This window comes from Hyaena hyaena, unplaced genomic scaffold (genome assembly GCF_003009895.1).
Source record: "Hyaena hyaena isolate Hyena2069 unplaced genomic scaffold, ASM300989v1 scaffold_723, whole genome shotgun sequence".
Taxonomy (NCBI): domain Eukaryota; kingdom Metazoa; phylum Chordata; class Mammalia; order Carnivora; family Hyaenidae; genus Hyaena; species Hyaena hyaena.
This window is the reverse complement of record NW_024081356.1, coordinates 27,898-48,331: the sequence shown is the minus strand read 5'-3', so window position 1 is coordinate 48,331 and position 20,434 is coordinate 27,898. Positions and strand designations below refer to the sequence as shown.

General features: G+C 43.8%; 1 protein-coding gene across 6 annotated transcripts in view; it reads left to right on the top strand.

The window, feature by feature from the left end:
• KLHL3 (kelch like family member 3) overlaps nt 1-8,064 on the top strand; it is a 125,561-nt gene extending 117,497 nt beyond the window's left edge. For all 6 annotated transcript variants that reach the window (XM_039217905.1, XM_039217909.1, XM_039217906.1 and 3 more), the window contains one exon: nt 3,528-8,064. In XM_039217905.1, coding sequence (XP_039073836.1) covers nt 3,528-3,556 — 29 coding nt within the window. In that variant the 3' untranslated portion in view covers nt 3,557-8,064. The remainder of the gene's footprint in view (nt 1-3,527) is intronic.
• Nucleotides 8,065-20,434: the final 12,370 nt, after the last annotated feature.

Sequence of the window (20,434 nt, the reverse complement as noted above, 5' to 3'; positions counted from 1 at the left end):
GTCTGATGGCTGATGCTAGGACTTCCAGCACTATGTTAAACAGTAGTGGTGAGAGTGGATATCCCTGTCGTGTTCCTGATCTCAGGGGGAAAGCTCTCTGTTTTTCCCCGTTGAGGATGATGTTATGTGAAGGCTTCTCATAGAGGGCTTTGATGATGTTTAAGTAGGTTCCTTCTATCCCGACTTTCTCTAGAGTCTTTATTAAGAAGGGATGCTGTATTTTGTCAAATGCTTTTTCTGCATCTATCGACAGGATCATATGGTTTTTATCCTTTCTTTTGTTGATGTGAGGTGTCACATTGATTGATTTGCGAATGTTGAACCAGCCCTGTAACCCAGGAATGAATCCCACTTGATCTTGGTGGATGATTCTTTTTATGTGCTGCTGGATTCGATTTGCAAGGATCTTGTTGAGGATTTTTGCATCCGTATTCATCAAGGATATTGGCCTGTGGTTCTCTTTTTTTGCTGGATCTCTGTCTGGCTTGGGAATCAGAGTGATGCTGGCTTCATAAAATGAGTCCGGGAGTTTTCCTTCGATTTCTATTTTTTGGAATAGCTTGAGAAGAATTGGGATTAATTCTGTTTTAAATGTCTGATAGAATTCCCCAGGGAAGCCATCAGGTCCAGGGCTCTAATTTGTTGGGAGATTTTTGATCACTGATTCGATTTCTTCACTCATTATGGGTCTGTTCAGGTTTTCTATTTCTTCCCGTGTGAATTTGGGTAGTGAGTGTGTTTAGGAATTTGTCCATTTCTTCTAAGTTGTCCAATTTGTTGGCATATAATTTTTCATAGTATTCCCTGATAATTGCTTGTATTTCGGAGGGGTTGGTTGTAATAATTCCATTTTCATTCATGATTTTGTCTATTTGGGTGCTCTCTCTTTTCTTTTTGGTAAGTCTGGCTAGAGGCTTGTCAATTTTGTTTATTTTTTCAAAAAACCAACTCTTGGTTTCATTGGTCTGTTCAGTTGTTTCTTTAGTCTCTATGTTGTTTATATCTGCTCTGATTTTTACTAGTTCTCTTCTTCTACTGGGTTTAGGGCGTTCTTGTTGCTCTGCCTCTAGTTCCTTTAGGTGAGCTGTTAGATTTTGCACTTGCGCTTTTTCTAATCTCTTGAAATAGGCCTGGAGAACAATGTACTTTCCTCTCAGGACTGCCTTTGCCGCATCCCATAGATTTTGAATTGTTGTGTTTTCTGAAATGTAGAGATTTATGGAGAGTTATTCGTTGAAGTATTAGTTATGACAGCAAAGGGTGGAGAGCTACCTAATGTCTACCATCAGGGAAATAGTTAGACTGTGAAATACAGTGGAAGTGTTTTTAATGTCATAAGAAAATGTTTGTGACAGGCTGTTAGGCTAAAAAGGGAGGATGCATAAGGTATATACCACATGAGCTCGCTCCAGTAGTCCTGGGTCATGGACGTTTGAAGAGCTACCACTGAAGAAAAAGGATATTAGAATCAGATATGAATTTGATTTCCAATTCTACTCCTTGCCCTGAGACTCTGGGATGAGTAATCAGTCTGACTAAACCTCTTGTGTTCTCCTTTGTAAAATGAGAGTAAAATCATACCACGTCTCTTACAACTTTTGTATAGATACGTGGAACGCTTAGTACAGCACCTCCCCTGGCACGTAGCAGCCCATTGGTAAATGATCCATATTATTTTTGGAAGCCAGGAAATAGTCCAAAAAACATTTGAAAACATAAGAAACATTTTTTTAAATGGTGATTCCCTTTGTATGAAGGGATTAGAAATTTTCTTTTCCTTGTGTTCTGCGTTTTCCAAATTTCTCATAATGAGGATATTTTACTTTTATAATCAAAAGAAGAAGTTTATATAAAAAGCAATACAGGAGCCTACTTAAAAAGAAAAACAAAAAACCATGTTGCCTTATGAAAAAGAATCCTGAGATGCATTCAAGATGTTCTCAGGGTCAGGCAGCCCATCCGCGTCTGGGGGCTCTGCTGCTGCTCACCTCTGAGCTTTCCTGTCCACACCTTTATTCAGAATTCACATGCAACGGATGTCTTAGCACAGTCTCACCACAGGGCTATCCTGGCATTTCTTTTAGCAATGTTCTCTCCGTCTCATCTGCAACCAGATTTTATAGCCATGGGAGTATGTTAAAATGAGGCTCCAGTTACACCATTCCAATATACCTTACCTGTAAATTAGGATTTTGTTCAGGTGCAGATACCAGAAAAACTGACAGGTAATTGCTTAAATAAGGATGGTATGTTATTTGTCTCAGGCGGTAAGAGGTCTGGGGCTGGCCAAGGGGCTCAGACTATCACTGGAGAACCAGGTTTCTCCTCCCTTTTCTGTTTTGCCAGCTATACCAGTAGCTGCTGCTGCTACTTTGGGCCCTACATAAGTGTTCTCTGAGGAGGGACAAGGAACACAGTCACAGCTGCAGCACTGGCAGATGTGCATTGACAATGGTCTCCCCCAGAACTGAGTCACATGGCACTTCCACTTCCCAGAGTCTGGGAATCTGAGTGTGTATGGTGCTGGTCTCTGCAGTAGAGGACAGCATGTAGAAAGGATGTTGGCTGAATCAACCAATGGTATCTGCCACATTACAGAGCAATTCTAGGGTCACCTGTGGATTCACAAAGTTAGCTTTTGAGGGTGGTTCAAACTTGGCTAAAACCATAACACAGACATGTCTGGATTTTTTTTAAGTTTATTTATTTTGAGAGAGTGCACATGTAAGAGTGGGAAGAGGCAGAGAGAGAATCCCAAGCAGGCTCCAAGCTGTCAGCAACAGAGCCCAATGTGGAACTTGCTTCTCGTGAACCGTGAGATTTTGACTGGAGCCAAAATCAAGAGTTGGAAGCTTAACCAACTGAGCACCCCCAGTCATCCATGGAGTATTTTTCCAAGTAGAAAATTTAGCTGTGGAGGGGTCTTTCATTTAGGTGACCTTGAATATTATGGGAGCTGAGCCTAAAGAGGTAAATGGACTTGCCTGAGGCCACAGTGCAGCTTGAGTGGTGGCAGAGCTACAATTGGAATTCAGTTTATCTTACTTCCAGAAAGTCAGTCCACTGTTCTTTTCAGTTCATTTCAGTGTCTCATAAAAGTAGGCAGGAATCACTGTCACTTCTCTTAAAGTGATAGAGATGTAGATCCTTGGAGCCACCTCTGGGGGTCCACTGACAGCATGGAGTGTTGGTCACTGCAGTCCTGGGGTCAGGAAAGGAGTTGTTACCATAGGAACTGTGTGCATGTGATGCATGGTGGGGGTGGGGGGGAGGTGGAGACTACTAACACTATGTCTGTGGTGTTGAAGGACTGTACTTATGGGTTCAAGTATCTTGCTGGAACTTGGCCATGAGAGTGGAAAAGTGCCAGCCACCGGCAGCCTGAGTCCATAGGCCCTTCCATACAAACATACCCATTTTCCTGTTCTGGCGCCCTTGGGAGGATGGACTTGGACTCATAAACTCTGTGAGACTCCGAATAACTTTGGAGAAGCTAAGTTGCTAACTCTCTCTTCCTTTCCTCTTAGGTGTTGCTGTGATTCACAAACCATTGTGACCCCAACTCCCACTGCCAGGAGGTGCGGGAGGGGAGGGGTGCTGCCTGTGACTGAGAACGGCAGTGCCATGACTGCTGGGGGACCACTTGTTGCGAGGGTCTGCAGTGGAGCCTGAAATGCCCCCTCCCATGTGGCGATGTGGCAAAGTGCGTCCGGCATGAAGTCTGGTGACCTGCTTCCTCCCTGAGCAGTGGGTTCCTGACAGCTCCAGCACCTTTGGGCTTTTTTTGTGTGTTTCTATAGGAATACATGAGAACCTGGAGTGTGTGTGTGTGTGTGTGTGTGTGTGTGTGTGTGTGTGTGTATGTGTGTGTACAACATGGTGTTTCACTAAGTTGGGGGATGTGTGACAATCTACTGGATTTCTTTACTACTGATCCTTCTATGCTAAAAATCAAATCACAGAAACCTCTCTTCTGGATTTGCCCTGTGGGAACCCTGAGATGACTAAAGCTGCTGTCTTCTGGAGGCCAGGAATGTCCAAAAGCAACTGGTGAGAAAGGCATTGCCCTGACCATGCCCACATACTGGCTTTGACTACTGGCACTGCCTCCAGAAGAGCTGGGCATTCTTGAATGTGCACCATGTCCTCTGTGTGCTAGAACTGGGAACATATGGGTTCCCCAGCCCCTCTCTGGGCTCTCCTCCAGGAAGCAGGTGACAACTGCCTAATCCTTGGGCCACTGGTCTCTGATTCAGGTTAGGGAAAGTTTGTGTCTCTTCAGCTGGGAAAACCAGCTCTTCAGAGAAGCCCTGAGTGACACACTGGAGAAAAAAAAAAATCTCTATATACATGAAAAACAAAAACAAAAAAACAAACCAAAGTGGTAAGGTAGTTCCTGCCCAAAATGGTTTCAGAGTGGATCCTACTTCTGAGCTTTCCTGTGATAGGGCAGTCCCCCATGTATACTTGTTCTCTAGGCTTAATTTTTCACAGCATCTCCTTTTACTCTCAGAAGTATTCTGGTTTGGAGGATAAATAAAGGGTCACCCTACCTCCAAACCCAAAGATAGTTTTGCCCCTACTTTGGGTGGGGTTACATGTGATTTACATGGACACGGATGACTTCAAAGGAGAATATAGCAGCTGGGGCTGGCCCTCAGGACTTGATGGCAGTGGTCAGGTCTGTCCAATGTCCTCATCTTTCTTTTCTTATGCTTTCCTCCTGTTCCAAGGCCTATACCCCTTCTCCATCCTTCAGAATCCTCACCTCCTCATTGTTTTCCTGAGAGGGAAGAGATGGTGGTAAATGCCCCAGATGAGTGATCTCTCTCAGTGATATTTACATTTTAAAAGAGGAGCTTGATAAGAGATTTGCTAATTCACAGGAAAAATTAATAGCAGAACTTCAAGCATCTGGAGAGGGCAGGTATTTGAGGGCACATGGAATCATTTTCATTAAAAAAAACAAAGAAACATAAAGCCTTTCCTAAAGGAGCAAGTCATTTCTATTGGCATAAGGAGGGAAGGCCTTGTGTCTGGAGAGTTGCCTCACACTGCGGGGGCTGGAGTTCAACCCTCTCTGATTTTGGGGTCCACTTACAGGAACTAAGGGGCTTTATGAAAACTGATGTTAGACTTCTGGTAGAACTGGGCTATTTCCAAGCAGATGCTGCAGGAGACTGGCATCTCCCCAGCTTACCCCTGCAGTTAGAAAGCCACTAGCCTCCCTAGCTGGTTGGCTGCTTTGGGTATTTACTGTATATTTTTTTGTGCACTAAACATTCAACTCTCCTGAAGAAGAAATATCTTCTGATGTTGAGCAGATGTTATTTCAGTGAGACATTTGGAGAGCAGCACCAAGGCATCCGGAATTTTTAGCGGCTTCAGGAAGAGGCTAAAATACCCAGCTTTGTTGGGCCTGGAGGAAATGCCTCTAAAGGAATCAAAGCATCTCTTCAGTTGGGTGCTGTGTTCTCAGCTGGCCCTGCAGATGACTGTGGTTTCAGAGCGCTGCCTGGTTCTGGCTTGGAAGCTGATGGAATGAGCGTTTTGTTGCAAATATTCTTCCTCTCTGTTGGAGGAAGGTTTGGGACTTTGTTTTGGTGTGTGGCCGGGATGGGGTTGGGTGTTGGGATCCGATATGTGCTATTCACATCGCTTCTGATTTCAGATTAAAGGTCAACTTCCCACCCCGTTTCCCAATACCCGGGAGCTGGACTTCCGTGCTTTTGTGGGGGATGTTATGTTTTTCATCTTCCCTGAGAGCTAGTTTTCTCCCTGTTTTCTGCTTTTGGAGTTTTGCTATTGGTTCCACCTCCTGCCTCCCTTCCCAGAAGCACTGCTCCCTGCTGGTAGTAGGACTGAGGCCATGTTCATTTCATCGTCTCGTGTCCTTTCTCACAGGGACTAGAACGCTGGTACGTCACCACCAGCCAGGCTGCTCTGGCTGCACACAGATGCCATTTAAAACCTGCTGTCTCTTTATCACCAGGTACGATTCTCTCTCTGTAGTGGACACAACAGACTTGTTTTCAAGTCTATGCGAATCCTTCACCCCCGCATTGGGGTGGTGGCCAACTGCTTGTGAATTCAGCTTTGCCGCTGGTGTATCTGAAAGCTGATCACAGTAATGAAATGGAATTGGCGGCCCAAGGTTAGAAGCACCTTAGACGCCACTGGGATACTGATTTGGACAACATGGAAGTCAGACTCTGAATTCCAAAGTTCTTTCTCTTAAGTACCTAATGGCATCTCTTCCTTCTAAAAAGTTGCAGTATTATGCAAATGACAGTGACCTCATTTTCTGCTATGCAATAAGAATACTTAATTCTATTTCATGACAAACCAGTTGCAATATCCCCCAGCATGATTTTTGAGCTGTCTTACTTTGATATCTGTTGTGTAATGTTTGTATAATCCTGAGCCAGATCCTTTCAAAGATTGCCTTTTTATAAAATTGAAGCTAAAGCTTTCAGGCTAAAATTTTAATGTAGATATTTTTATAAGATAATTTTTTAGGATATTTGAATTGATTTTTTTTATCCATGATGATGAAGTGTTCTGTTCCATAAGTCATTCACTATTAAAGTTCATGCCTGTAGCTATTTTCCCTTTGTTTCTCACTCTCCAAAACTGATTTTTCAGTAGTTCCCCGGAGAAGAATCTCATTGACTTTGAGTTCTCTTAGACCATATTCAAGGGAGAGTGCTGGAAAACACAATCACTGGTGTTTCTTGAATTGCTTAGGGACTAACATTTAGCCTGACCCAGCTATTAGCCATCTAGATTGCCTGTCCACTTTTTTTGGAGTCCGCTCTCTCTGCAGGGGTGAGGCTGGTTGGCCCATCTCCTCGTGCTGGTCACTGCCTGGCACTGGCACTAAGCTGGGCATTTTGTGGCATGGAGAAGCTCCAGAGAAAGGCCTGCTCTCCAGTACATACTCCCGGGGGTTTCCTAGGCCCAGCAAACCAGTCCTCATTCTTTTCGATCTCCTCTTTCTTCTGAAGCTTCCACCAGCTAAAGACTTTTGTTGCTGGATGATGTCCCGTTTGGAAGTAACTTGTCTGTGAACTTTAAAAGAGGGGTCACTCTTCATGAACCCTACGAATATGTTAAGCATGTACTTTACAGATACTCACACTACACCTAAAACTTACTTGTTTCTTGAGCTGTGTCTGTACTCCAGGCTCTATTTTGTGTATTTATCTGCCATTAGTCTCACTAAAAAAAATCTTTATTTTTATTATTATTGGGACAGGTGCCATTTGAATTGCCTCCATGCTCCCCATTTGCACCTTGTTGGATCAGGTTGGGTGGTTGAGCAAACTCATATTCCAAGCTGGAGTTTTTAAGGCTTTGTTCACCTGGAGAAGCAAGGAGGTTGGAATGTTTTTTTTTTTTAAGTGTTTGCACTATTTAGAGTCCTAAGCCCCTCATGTTCATCTGTGCTGTGTGTGCTGTGTGACCAAGCAGGTGAGCCGGCAGCACTTTGTACATTTGGGAATGGAAGAGACTTCTTCCATAGTGGATAATCACAACCTCAGCAGTCCCTGCACAGCCTTTGTCACAGGGCTGAGTGACGTGTGGGTGTGACATTAACCCAGGCAGGAATGCATGTGACTCTGGCATTTGAAGAAACAAATTGCCCTAGTACTATGTTCTTGCCTCTGCTTGAGATTGAAAATTATCTCCCCCTTTTTCAGTGGCAATAAAGGACCCTTGCTGGACTTCTTGTTTAATTTGTATATGATGTATGAAATACTTTGAAAGAAGACTCAAGACACTGAATGTGTATGTCTGTGTGGGTGCTCTGCCAATGTGGTTGTCTATAGGCAGGCAGACTTGGTGACTGACACCCTGTTAATACATTGCATCAGTAGGGTCCTTACTCTGGTATTCTCTGCTTAGATGTTAGAGACCATATATCTTGTAAAAGAACGCTTGTCATATGCTCCATTGGTTACACCGATAGCTGAAGAAACCGTTACTGAAATGTATTATTTTAACAGGAATCAAGTTCTAGTTTCCCATACTTCATGTGACTTTAATTTTAATAAAAGCTGAACTGTGAAAAACTTTCTCAGTATTTCATTTCTATAGTCCAGGCTCTCCACTGTGTCTCAGACATGAAAAGGACAGACTTATTCCCACATATCTTCAGATTAAAAACTTTTTTTTTTTTTTAAGATCTGCTAGACAGGTCTCAGTTCCTTTGGTCTCTTCTCTGGCTTTGCAGCATAGAGCCACACCCACAAAGACCTTCTTCTGTGAGGCCCTGAGAGGCCAGTCTCTTCAGTGGTGTTCGGTGGTGTGGACAACTGTCTAGTGATGCTGTAAGGTGGGTGTGCTGGTCTCAGGCAAAGGGAAGAGGAAATAGAGATTTGGCTACATACAAACATTGATTTTTAAAAGTTTGTTAATAAGACCTGGAGATTTTACAGATGTTATGTTTTTATTATCAAGTGTACAAATAACAGTTATATTTTATTAAATGTGTACAACTTTTGAATTTTTATAAAATACCAAGGCATATGAAATAATAGCACTTATTCATTGAGTATTTACTATGTGCCAGGCACTTTTCTAAGTGCTTTACTTCTCTCAATGCATTTAATCCTCCTCATGGTCTTCCAAGTTACTTATTGTCTTCATTTCACAGATGAAAATATGACATGCAGAGCGGTTAGGTAACTTGCAGAAGGTAGCAGCTGTGCAGAGAGATGGAGCCAGGATATGGTTGCTGTGTCAAGTTGTGTCCTTAGTCCTCTGTTGCTACAGCCTTGAGGAGGTAATGAGGGGAGGAGGAGGTGCTAAGGAGCACCTAGGAGTCCGTGCAAAGTGCAAAGATGGCTCAAGAAGAATGCTGAAGCCCAACTTTTCTGGCCACTTGGACCAAAGATGTCTCCATTTTCTATTATGGTTAATAATCATATTTGTCACTATGATGATAGTAGCGGTAGCCACATTTGATTACGTACTTATTTTGTACCAGACACTGCTAAATGCTTTAGAACTTGATCTTTAATCCCAGTGACAACCTCTGAGGGAGGTGGCATTGCCTTTTGGAGGCTGGACATTTCCTATCACCTGCTCTGCCTTATCCCTTTTCCACCTCCTCCTCATGAGTAACTGTGGTTGCCAGGAGTCCGATCCTAAGAGTAAAATGACCAGCTGAGCTGGCTTCACCATATGGTAGGTGAGCCTCTTATTAAGCAGGCCTGGAGGCTTGGCTCAGCTGCAGTTGTGAAATCCACCTCCTTGGGAACCTGGGCTCCCCTCTGGTTAACAAACTGGACAATTGCAGTATCCTTCAGGATGTCAGTGGTTCTTCCCAGTTCCGGGTGACAGACGGACAGCTCAGAAGGGTCAGGCTCATCTTCAAGCCAGAGCCACCAAGGGACAAGTGGGGGCTTCTTGGCCAGATCCCTCCCCAAACTTGGAAAAGTGGATTTTTAACTCCCAGAGGACACGGTGTGCTTGACTTTGTCTGCATCTCCTGTGCCTATCTCTCAGCATTCAGGAATTAGTCACAGGAGAAGAAGAAAAGTATGTGAGGAGTGCTCAAGTGGTGGAAAACAACAAGTAGAGTATGGGGTGCTAGTAGGGCTCGAGTTGGCGGGGAGAGAAACATGGACACCCAGAGAGAATGGGGGGCAGACTCACAGACACCTGGGGAAGGGGTGTGAAATTGCCACCAAGCAAGAGAGAATGAGACACACAAAGGGAGAGAGGGAGGGAAAATGTCATGAGAAATGTCATGAGGGAGAGAAATGTCATGAGAAAGATGCCTGTATGTGCACATGTACATGCACAGACATGCACACACAGCCAGAGATACCACTCATACAGAAATCCAGACAGAGACCTGGGGGAGACAGAGTGAGAGGCAATCATTTCATAAAGTGACACAAGACAGGTCAGCCTAGTGGTTCAGACCAGAAGCATTAGAGGAGACATGGATTCACATGTGGCCTCTGGAAAGGTGAGGCTGTGGCCTCAAGCCAGCGTTTACTTCTCAGCGTCAGTGCCTCCGACTATAAAATATGGATGCTGACACCATTTTTGTGAGCTTGTGGAGAAGGTTACTTGACAAGGCCCTAAAACATGGAAGGCAGACACTCAAGGCCGCAGGGAGGCTGTGCCTGGCAGAACAGCTTCTTGAGTAAGAGACCCAGTCTCCTGCAGTGACCACACTGAGGACATCCTGACAGCACACAGGTCACCGTGAGCCAGGAGTGTGAGTGGAGGGAAGAAAGACACAGGAAGAGAGCTGGGCTCTCTGTTCCAGGGTCCTGTCTGGTCTGGGGGGTACCCCTGGGGTTCAACTTCTGAAGAAGGCCTCTGTGCAAACCAGCACAGGGGGCTTGGTCTACTGCAGCCCCTTGGCTGCTTTCTCTTTGGCACAACTATGTTTAAGTCCCTTTTGTTGTCTCCTTCCCTTAGCGTGGGTTTGGGGGAATGTCTCCCCAGTTTACTTCCTGCTTTAGGAGTACAGAATCTTCCTGGCTTTGATCCCACTGACTCCATGGAATGTGGGATTTAGTAGCACATATGTTACTGTTTATGTTAGTAAGGAATTTCAAGGAATTTTTGATTCTTGAAAAAGCCCAGTGAGGTAGCCAAGACAGATACTGTTGTGTGCAGTAGGTCTCTACCTATTGTATACAAAGGGTACTTTCTCAGTGAAGTGGTTCGTGCATGAGAAACATGCAGAGTAGGATATTTATTAGTGGTAGTGTTTATTCCTCTTAGTATTTCCCATTCTACAGACAGAGAAACAGGCGAGAAAGAGCTTGAACAACTTGATCAGATTCCTAGAATCAGAACTTGGACTCTGTCACCTAAGATTGTGTTTGGCTCCACATGACAGCAGTGGCTTAACTGAAGGGTGGCTTATTTGGCTCACATAACCATGAGTCCAGAGGTAATCAGTCCAGGGCTGGCAAAGAAGTTCCATGATGCCATCGGGATCCTAAGTCTTTCTGTCTTTTTTCTCTTCCATCCTTAGCATGTTGCAAGATGGATGCTCCACACATACTACCGCATCTGCAAAAAGGTTTGACAAGGAAAGGAAAGGGAAGGCAAAAAGGGTGGTGTCTCTAACAGGAAAAAGAGGACTTTCCAGAAATCCCTAGTAGAATACCACTTAGATTCCTTGTAGTGCCCTTAGCTGCAAGAGAGTCAGATGAATGCTTTTAACTGGGCCCATTGCTCCTCCAAACAAACTCAAGATTTGCACCTAGGAAAAAGAAGGGGCACAGGGACATTGGGTAAGCATTGAGCAGTGTTGGCTACAAAGCTCTTATTAGCTTTCTGTTTCAAATGCCTTGTGGTTCCCTCTCCACCAGTCAGCTTGTCCATCCTCTCACTTCTGCCCTTGAAATTTCCTTGGCTGAGCACTAACCATATGCAGGGCTCCTTATCATTGAAAGCTGATGGTGCTCCCTGTGCACTTGGCACTGCTGAGGGGATAGAGAGTGGGCGCCCTGGGACAGGACAGGGCAAGGAAGGCTCCTTCTGGACCCTCACTCTGCTGTCTTTCTTGCTATATTGACATCAAGGGTGGATATCTCTCCTGCAGGATGAATGAGATATCCTAAGTAATGCAAGACCTTTAGGAGCCTGTCACTGAGGCTTTAGAGACAGCTCATTTATCAGCTGTGGAAGTTTTCCTGAAGCGCTGATTGAGGAGGCCTGTCAGCTGCAAGATCTATCACCTTGATCTCAAGAGTGACCCGTGTATGCAGCACCATAAATCTTTCTGAGCCACGAACTGGGAGGCAGAGGAAGGTGAAATGCAATGTTGGCCTCTTAGAGGCAATCTTCCCAACTCCCTTGTCCCTCTGTCCTCCAAGATGTCCTCACATCTGATGGTGGCCCACTGGGTAGAGTCTAGAGTTGTGCTGAGCTGAAGGAGGTGATGAAAATGATGTGCACAGTCAGGCTGCCAAGCGTCTGTCCTAGGTCTGTTCTTGCTGGGTGTGGCTCCCACCCAAGCTGTGGCTGCAGAGCAGGAGGAGGAAATATATGAGCTGCAGAGGTCTTTGGCCTTTTCTGTACCTGGTGAGGAGAGTATGTGGCAGTGTGAAGAAGGCGGAGAGAGAGCCTGGAGACCTGGTCTCAAGCGTATCATTTGACAACCTGGTCTCAAGCGTATCATTTGACAACACAGCGTATCATTTGATGGTTAAGAGTTTTGAATGTGAGTTACTGTACATTTAAACCCCTATCAACCCATTCCCAGGCCCTCTTCCAGACCTTCTGAGGACAGACAGGTGAACATAGGCAGCATACTCCAGCTACAAGGGAGCCCACCCACTTGGGGAGCTAACAGCCTCCTCAAGTGCCTTCCTCTGGATCTGAACCTCACTGTACCTTTAAGCACCAGGCTGTGTCTGAGGTGAGGGGATCAGGGTGTGGGGAGAAAGGCTGGGACCATAGAGGGCATCCAAATGTATTTTTCAGCCCCATATCCATCATTTTAATGTAACCTGGCCTCCTATTTGAATGATTAACTAAGGAAGTGTCTGTCTCAGCACCTGCAGTTTCTGTACAGCCCTGATAAGGAAGCCCATAAAATCATCTTCAGGAACCCAGAGGAGATTTTATGTATGTCCCAGAAAAGGTGGTTTGGTTTCTAGCAGCTTTTAGCAGAAACTTTCTGCCTGGATCGGGGAGGTTGCTAGATACCAGGATCCTGTGAAAACAGGAAGTCTGACCCTAGGTGGACTCAGGAAGGCCCAGGTAGACATTGGTGGGATGAGAAACAGAGCTGGTCATGCTGATTACATGACCAGAGGTGCCACAGTGGGCTCCATCCCCTGGGGTGGCATCACTGGAGCCCTCTCAGTGGGCCCTTGTGGGCCCCTTCTGGAGTCAGTCTCTAGTTAGTCACTGCCTTCCCTGGATGCTTCTGTACTTTGTGTGTATTCAATATATATTAGGTCATTCAATACATATTTATCCAGCTCTTCCTGGATGTCAGGATCTGAGCCAGCTCTATAGATACAGTGCAAATGAGAGGGTCCTCATCCTGGTAAGGTTCCTGTAGAGTTGTGCAGACAAAGTAATAAAGAGGGAATAATAGTACATTGTAGTAAGCATAAAGGTAAGTAAAGGAGCTTGTGGGCACATACAGAAGGGTTAGGAAAAGTGTCCCGGTCGAAGTGGTGGTAAGATAAGACCTTACTTTGGATGGATGATGGGTGTTGGCCTGGTGAATGGATAGGTGGAGGTGCTGGGGTGAGAGGAAGAAGGAATAGCAAATACAGAGGCTTAGAGGTAGGAGACGTGGCCCTGGTGAGAAAGCACAAGTACTTCAGTATGGCTGGATCATAGAGTGTAAGGGGAAGGTAGAAAGAGATGCTGGAGAGTCAGGCAGGAGCCATGTCACAAAAGGACTTGAAACCTTGGTGAGTGCTGCTAGCAGTAACACCTGTGAGGGAGTGAGGGCAGCAGGAGGAAGCAGGAGGAAGAAGTTAAACTATAATGCAGTTGCAGCAGAGGCTTCTGGAGCTAGGATGGCCTTTTATTGCTGTCCTGAGTTCACTCAAGGAGGATGAACTTTTGTCTGAAAAAAATCAGTCACTGACCAAAAAATAGGTAAATTGGACTTGATCAAAATGAAAAACTTTTGCACTTCAAATGATACTATCAAGAAAGTGAAAAGACAATCCACAGATGGAAGAGAATATTTATAAATCATATCTGGTAAGGATCTAGTATCTAGAATATACAAAGAATTCTTACAAATCAACAATAAGGAGATAACCTAGTTTAAAAATGGGCCAAGGATCTGAATAGACAGCTCTCCCAAAAGATGTACAAATGGCCAGTAAGCACATGAAAAGATCCTTGGCATCATTAGTCATCAGGGAAAAGTAAATCAAAACCACAGTGAGACACTATTTCATGTTCATAGGATGGATACAATCAAAAAGACAATAATAAGTATTATCCAAGATGTGGAGAAATTGGAACTCTCATACCTTCCTAGAGGGAATGGAAAATGGTGCAGCCTCTTTGGGAAACAGTCTGGCAGTTTCTCAAAAAGTTAAACACAAGTTTACCATACGACCTCAGTAACTGAACTCCTTGATAAAAACCCAAGAGAAGTGAAAATACATGTACACACAAAACTTGTACATGAACATTCATAGTAACATTATTCCTAAGAGCCAAAAAGTGGAAACTCATCATCAGCTGATGAATGGATAAACATAAAAAGGAGTGAATTACTGATGTATGCTCCAACATAGATAAACCTTGAAGACATTATGCTGAGCAAAAGAAACCAGAAACAGAAGACCACCTTTGTATGGTTCTGTTTATGTGAAATATGCAGAAGAGGCAGATCCACAGAGACAGAACATAGATTAGCAGTTGCAAAGGCCTGAGGGGAGGGAGAAAAGAGAGTGTGACTACTAGTGGCACAGGGTATCTTAGGTATTTTGGTGGGGGGGTGGAGATGTGATAAAATATTCTGATATTTGATAGTGACAGTGGTTTTATAATTTTGTGAATTATACTAAGCTCCACTGAACTGTACTTTAAAAGGGTGACGTTTTATGTGAATTGTAACTCTAGAAAAAAGGTCATTTCATATGCATACCCCCAACTCCCATAGGTCATATAACCTTGAGTGACACAGTTCCCTTAGGGAGAGAGCCTTGCCTGTGGTGGGGCTCAGCTGCGACCCATTAGCAAACCACACTGTGCTGGGGCCTGGAGAATGAGTGTCTCCTGGGGGATCTGAGTTACATACATAGCATCCACTGCAGAAGGCTTCCAGGGTGAAAGCCGCACCTCTAGAGTTTTCCTTTGGCATGTAACCCTCATGACAACTCTTAAAAAGCAGGCCTTCTTATCCTCTTTTGAGATGAACGATCTGAAGGTCAGAGAGGTTAAGTGACTTGCACAGTCTCCATAGATAGTGGAAATTTGAATGAGAGTGTGAACTCATGTCTATCTGGGGCTGAACGTCAGCTTCTTCACTGTGATTCTGTGCTATTTCATGCTCAGTCATTCATAGGTTTGTTGTCCCTGAAAAATAAATTGGTTTGAAAGCAGGGACCATGTCTGAATGTATCTTCAGCACCCAGCACAGAACATAACAATGTACTTGAAAGTGTCTTCTAGGGGAATGCCTGAGTGGCCGAGTTGGTTAAGTGTCCGAACCTTGACTCAGGTAATGATCTCACAGTTTGTGGGTTCAAGCCCCGCGTTGAACATTGTCCTGACAGCTCAGAGCTTGGAGCCTGCTTCTAATTCTATGTCTCCCCCAGTCTCTGCCCTCCCCCGCAGTCTCTCTCTCTTTTTCAAAAGTAAAAAAACATGAAAAAAAATTTTTTTAATGTCTGCTAGGGGTGCCTGAGTGACTCGGTTGAGCGTCCAACTCTTGGTGTCGTCTCAGGCCCTGATCTCACAGTTGGTGGGATCAACCCTTGTGACAGTGTGGAGCTCTGGGACTCTCCCTCTCTCTGTCTCTCTCTGTCTCTGGTCCTCCCCTATTTTCAGTCTCTCTCTCTCTCTCTCTCAAAATAAATAAATAAAATTAAAATAATTTTTTAAAAATGCTAACCTGAAGTGAGGAGTTCCCTTCTCGACTAAAGAAACTTCACCACTGCTAATATTCAGCAAAGGTAGTTTTCTCTAAGTCATGAGGAAAAATGAGTGGAATGAGCAGAATTTCTTCATTCTTAATCCCTTTATGGGGGCATTCAAATTTTTGCTTATACTAGAGGACTCTAGATGCTGGTGAGGATGTGGAGAAATAGGCACCTACCCTGTTGGTGGGAATGTAAACTGGTGCAGCCCCTCTGGAAAACAGTGTGGAGGTTCCTCAAAAAATTAATAATAGAACTCCTCTATGACCCAGCAATAGCACTGCTAGGAATTTACCCAAGGGATACAGGAGTGCTGATGCATAGGGGCACATGGACCCCAATGTTCATAGCAGCACTCTCAACAATAGCCAAAACATGGAAAGAACCTAAGTGTCCATCAACTGATGAATGGATCAAGAAGATGTGGTTTATCTATACAATAGAAAACTACATGGCAATGAGAAAGAATGAAATCTGGCCATGTGTAGCAACATGAATGGACCTTGGGGGTGTTATGCTGAGCGAAATAAGTCAGGCAGAGAAGGACAGATACCATATGTTTGCACGTATAGGAGGATTAGGAGGAACTTGACGGAGGACTGTGGGGGAGAAGAAGGGGAGGGAAATAGTTGGGGAGAGGGAGGGAGGCAAACCATAAGAGACTCTTGAATGCTGAGAACAAACTGAGGACTGATGGGGGTGGGGCGGAGGGGAAGAGGGGTGATGGGCATGGAGGAGGGCACTTGTTGGGATGAGCACTGGGTGTTCTTTGGAAACCAACTTGACAATAAACTGTTAAAAAATTAAAAAAAATTTTGTTTATACTCAGACAACTTGATACTAACCTCTAGTATCAGAAACCATCTTATTTATCAAAAAATGTGTACTTCATCAATATTTCAGTTTCCTGTCAGATGCTCCCACACCTAAACACGTTCCACTGAAGACATGAGGAGAGTTACGCATTTCAATCAATTTAAATCAGGGCTGATGGAGGTACAATTTGACTGCTGTTTTCCCCTAGGTTTTTCCATGAAGCTGCTCCCTTGTGGCTGATGGAAGATCAGGGGCATTATCCTCAACATCTATGCCACCTACTCCCCCTGGCTAGGGATGGAGTGAGGTGTCCATAGGTGCATCTGGGCTGCCTTTGGTAGGATTTTCTTCGTGCGGGGGATATTGGGAGGAAGGGCATAGGTGGGGGTTGCTTAGCTGGAAGACAGTAACTGGAAAGGCACTTTTCAGACTAGGTGACTGTGGGATGATTTTCCAGAATCTGGGAAGGACCACACATGCCACTTTCCTTACTTTAGTCTGACGTTTCATCCTTAGAACACAAAGAGGATCTTGACTCTATTAAAGTAATAACACGCCTGCCTGTCAAAGTTGGCTGCCTCAACAGTTGTTCCTATCTGAGTATGAACACCTAAGCAAACTTGCAAGGCAAGGAAGCAAAGGACACTGGGGACCTGAATGGGGGCCGAGGGCTGGGAGGGAAAAACTGGGGCAGAATGTAGTGGTGAACAGCGAGGCTCCAGGGACCTCTTGTGTAGCCCGACTTTCTGGCTCTGCTGTTATAACAGCACTCTTTCTGGGTTGTTCCTTCTTTTTTTTTTTTTTTTTAATTTTTAAATGTTTATTTATTTTTGAGAAAGAAAGAGAGAGATACAGAGAGCAAGTGGGGGAGGAGCAGACAGAGAGGGAGACACAGAATCGGAAGCAGGCTCCAGGCTCTGAGCTGTCAGCACAGAGCCCAGTGTGGGACTCGAACTCGGGAATGGCGAGATTGTGACCTAGGCTGAAGTCAGACACTTAACTGACTGAGCTACTCAGGCGCCCCTGTGTTGTTGTTGTTGTTGTTTTTAATTTTAGAGTGTGGGGAGGTTCAGAAAGAAGGATAGGGAGAATCCCAAGCAGGCTCCACTCTCAGTGTAGAGCCTAATTTGGAGCTTGATTCCATGACACTGAGATCATGACTTGAGCCAAAATCAACAGTCAGATGCTTAACTGACCAAGCCACTCAGGCACCCTGTTACATCTGTGAAATGGGGTAATAATAGTCCTCAGTGCACAGGGTTGTTAGAGGGATAAAATGAGAGTACATATATGGCAGACATAAGTGGAAATATAGTTACATGAGCAGAGAAAATGCAGTCTCGTTTTCTCTCATATGCTCTGAATTTTCCTCATGGGTCTTCCACTTGCTTGCTCCACCTTATGGAGGGGAAACACTTCCATTTTAAACTATCCCTCTAGGTAGGTCTCACCCTTTCATGTTTGTCTGGTTCCCTTTCCTCTTACCCTGGGTGGTGTCTATGAACAAGAAAGGTTAGGTCCTCGTGGCAGAGGAAGAGAATCATTTCTTGTCTAGTCAGGGTTCAGTTGCAGGAGATGGACATATAGCAGGATATTTCATGGCTTGTGAAATTGTTGTGAGAAGTCAAGGAACAGACTCAAGGCTACTACGCTTCTCCAAACTGTGCTGCAGAGCAAGTCAGCCTGAGCAGTGAGGCAGAAAGCTGCAGAATCAGAAACAGCCATCAGAGCTCCCAGCCAGGTGCATGCTGCCTTTGCCATGATCTACACCCAGAATATGAATACCCATCTCTCTCCCCATATCTATAGAGCCTGGTCGTGTTTTGTTTCAGTGCATCTTTTTTTTTTTTAAATTTACATACAAGTTAGCATATAATGCAACAGTGATTTCAGGAGTAGATTCCTTAATGTCCCTTACCCATTTAGCTCATCAACTCCTCCAGTAACCCTCTGTTTGTTCTCCATATTTAAGAGTCTCTTATGTTTTGTCAACCCCCCCTCGTTTTTATATTCTTTTTGCTCCCCTTCCTTTATGTTCATCTGTTTCATACCTTAAATTGCTCATATGAGTGAAGTCATATGATATTTATTTATCTTTCTCTGACTAACTTTGCTTAGCATGAGTTCCATCCACATAGTTGCAAATGGCAAGATTTCATTCTTTTTGATGCCAATACTCCATATGTATATATACATATGGTGGTGTCTTTATCACCTTCTTTATCCATTCATCTGTCAGTGGACATTTGGGCTCTTTCCATACTTTGGTTACTTTTGATAGTTCTCCTATAAACATTGGGGTGCATGGGCCCCTTCAAAACAGCTCACCTGAATCCCTTGGATAAATACATAGTAGTGCAATTGCTGGGTCATAGCGTAGTTCTATTTTTAACTTTTTGAGGAACTCTGTTTTCCAGAGTGGCTGCACCAGTTTGCATTCCCAGCAGCAGTGCAAAGAGATCCTCTTTCTTGGCATCCTCACCAACATCTCTTGTTGCCTGAGTTGTTAATGTTAGCCATTCTAACAGGTGTGAAAGTGGTATTTCATTGTGGTTTGATTTGTATTTCCCAGATAATGAGTGATGTTGCGAATTTTTTCATGTGTCAGTTGGCCATCTAGATGTCTTCTTTGAAGAAGTGTCTATTTATGTCTTTTGCCCATTTCTTCACTGAATTATTTGCTTTTTTGGGTGTTGAGTTTGATAAGTACTTTATAGATTTTTGATACTAACCTTTTATCTGATGTGTCATTTGCAAATATCTACTCCCATTCCATTGGTTGCCTTTTAGTTTTGCTGATTGTTTCCTTCACTGTGCTTCACTTTTATTTTGATGAGGTTCCAATAGTTCATTTTTGCTTTTGTTTCCCTTGCCTCTGGAGATGTGTTGAGTAAGAAGTTGCTGCGGCTGAGGTCAAAGAAGTTTTTGCCTGCTTTCTCCTGAAGGATTTTGATGGCTTCCTGTCTTATGTTTAGGCCTTTCATCCGTTTTGAGTTTATTTTTGCTTATGGTGTAAGAAAGTGGTGCAGGTTCATTTTTCTGCATGTTGCTGTCCAGTTTTCTCAGCACCATACTGTCTTGATGATTACAACTTTGTAATACAGCTTGAAGTCTGGGATTGTGATGCCTCCAGCTTTGATTTTCTTTTTCAAAATTGCTTTGGCTATTCGGTTTTTTTTCCTGGTTCCATGCAAATTTTAGGATTGTTTGTTATAGCTCTGTGAAGAATGCTGGTGTTATTTTGATAAAGATTGCACTGAATACTACTTTGGGTAGTATTTGATAAGGATTGCATTGAATACTACTTTGAGTAGTATTGACATTTTAACAATATTTGTTCTTCCTATCCAGGAGCATGGGATATTTTTCCACTTTTTTTGTGTCTTTTTCAATTTCTTTCATAAGCTTTTCATAGTTTTCAGTGTATAGATTTTTCACCTTTTTGGTTAGATTTATTCCTAGGTATTTTACCGTTTTTAGTGTAATTGTAAATAGGATCGATCCTTAATTTCTCTTTCTGTTGCTTCATTGTTGATGTATAGGAATGCAACCAATTTCTGTGCATTGATTTATTGATTTTATATCCTGCCACTTTGCTGAATTCATGGATCAGTTCTAGCAGTTTTTTTTGTGGAATCTTTTGGGTTTTCCATATAGAGTGTCATGTCATCTGTGAAGGCTGAAATTTTGACTTCCTCTTGGCTGATTTGGATGCCTTTTTTTTTTTTTTTTTGTCTGATTGCTGAGGTTAAGACTTCCAATACTATGTTGAATAACAGTGGCGAGAGTGGACATACCTGTTGTGTTCCTGACCTTAGGGGGGAAAGATATCAGTTTTTTCCCATTAAGGGTGATATTAGCAGTGGGCCTTTCATATATGGCTTTTGTGATCTTGAGGTATGTTCCTTCTATCCCGACTTTCTTAAGGGTTTTTATCAAGAAAGGACGCTGTATTTTGTCAAATGCTTTCTCTGCATCCATCGAGAGGATCATGTGGTTCTTGTACTTTCTTT